The sequence below is a fragment of the Echinops telfairi genome, unplaced genomic scaffold (genome assembly GCF_000313985.2).
Source record: "Echinops telfairi isolate 266 unplaced genomic scaffold, ASM31398v2 ScPeMD7_4;HRSCAF=17, whole genome shotgun sequence".
Lineage (NCBI taxonomy): Eukaryota > Metazoa > Chordata > Mammalia > Afrosoricida > Tenrecidae > Echinops > Echinops telfairi.
Window position 1 is genome coordinate 10,053,350 of NW_022103900.1, and position 1,843 is coordinate 10,055,192.

General features: G+C 44.2%; 1 protein-coding gene across 1 annotated transcript in view; it reads left to right on the forward strand.

The window, feature by feature from the left end:
* The window catches only part of COBLL1 (cordon-bleu WH2 repeat protein like 1), an 81,508-nt gene that overhangs the window by 55,517 nt on the left and 24,148 nt on the right, over window positions 1-1,843 (forward strand). The window contains exon 8 of the mRNA XM_045298038.1: window positions 1,622-1,775. Within this exon, the coding sequence (XP_045153973.1) occupies window positions 1,622-1,775 (154 nt within the window). The remainder of the gene's footprint in view (window positions 1-1,621; window positions 1,776-1,843) is intronic.

The window sequence follows — 1,843 nt, forward strand, 5'->3', positions numbered from 1 at the left end:
TGTTCTTTTTTTTTTTCTTCATTGTGTTCTCGTAAGAACTACTGATAAGGGGTCAAATTGACAGTAGCACCTAAAGAGATTAGATGGGGGCCTTAGGGGACGCTGATGCTAATGGGAGAGAGATGCCTCCGCACAGGAGGATGAAAATGGTTGCAGGACATGAAGACCGTCCACTGTGCCTGACTTGTGGAGAGAGCAGTGTATTGCTGTGTGTGTTCTCCATTATAGCAAGAAAACAAGTTTGGAAAGAGGAAAGAAAACCCTGGGAGCATTGTGGAAGCAAGGAGCCTGTTAGAAGGTTCTTAAAGTCCTTTGGCTAGAAGTGAGGGTGATTTGGATAAACATAGCAGTTGACATGTTAAAAAGTCGGTAGACATCTTTCGCAGAATCGACTTCAGATGAAGGGCCAAGGAGAGGAGACAAGATGATTGGTCTGAAGTCATGGGAGAATATACCCTGCTCTCCACGGAGACAGACAGAAGACTAGGAGACCATTTCTGGGATGGAGAGAGAAGAGAAAGAGCATTATCCAGATGTAAATTTTAGACATGTGACGTGTGAGGTGACTTCAGTCATTAGGTAGAAATGAGAACAGAAGTCCAGGATGGAGACGAAAACATAGACTCTATGGGCATGTGAATATTTAAATCTAAGAGAAGAGATGCGATCACCAGGGTAGTAAGATAGAGTCTAAGAAAGCATCCAAGGACTGAGCCCTGAGTGGCACCAGGGTTGGTTAGGTGCCCAGATTAAGAAAGAAGCCAGTGGAGAAAGAAAGCTTCTCCAAAGGAAGGGACACGGGACGTGAGAGAAAGCATGTTAAAGAGAAGAGGGTCTTCAACGCGAAGTCTTGCTAAGAGCAAGTACTTGCATTTTGAGAAGTAACTGCTGATGGAATCGTGTGATGGCCACTGGTCACTCTGATGGGAATCAGTCCGGTGGAGCGAGACACAGGGAAAGGATTAGAAGACTTCCAGTGGGATTCGAACCTGCGATCAACTCTCCTAAGCACTGTTGTTGTCAAAGGGACGAGCAAGATAGCATGGCTGTCGGCCAGGCCACCACCGCGAGCTTCTGCAGCAGGGTTGTCTTCTGGTTCCTGACAGTCACGTACATGAGTCAGCAACCTCAAGGGACCTTGCCACAACTAGACACAGCTTTTTGACCGGGTTGTTGATTTGTTGTTGATACATTAGCACCAAAAAGAGGAAGCTTCATCACTCCAGCTCTCTTCACCTAGACGTATTCTTGCCTTCTCAACCCTGTACTTCCAATGTTTCCTCTAGATTTTTATTTGAAAGTTATTTTTTAGCTTTATTGCCTATAAATCCTTGTACATTCGAATGAGCTATTTGCATGTCAGTCTCCTATCATAGACTGAATTTCCTGAGAAAAACTAATTTGTTTTTTCTTAGCTTAGGCAACTCTTGGCCCAACTCTTGGCACATGGTAGATGTTCTATAAATATGTTTGGGGGTGTTTGGGGTTTTTTTTAAGAATGAATAAATGCCCTATTATGTTCCATTTGGGAAGATGATGTATATGACATAAAGGTCAGTGCCTTCTTAAACTGGATGTGAATTTCTAAATAGAGGGTTATATTTGGTCATTTCCCCCTAAGGATTCCTGTGGAGCAGGCGTGGTGAGGACAGACTCACTGCCTCTAAGCAGCAAGTCCCTGGGGAGCTCGTCTTTGAGAAGGACAAAGCGAAAAGCGCCATCACCGCCCTCCAACGTGCCCTTGCCTCAAAGTGATGAGAATAGCCACATGACAGGTAATGGTCCTTTTTCTGTTAACATTCACTGCAGATTGTGTTTTATGAAATATAGACAGTAAACATTA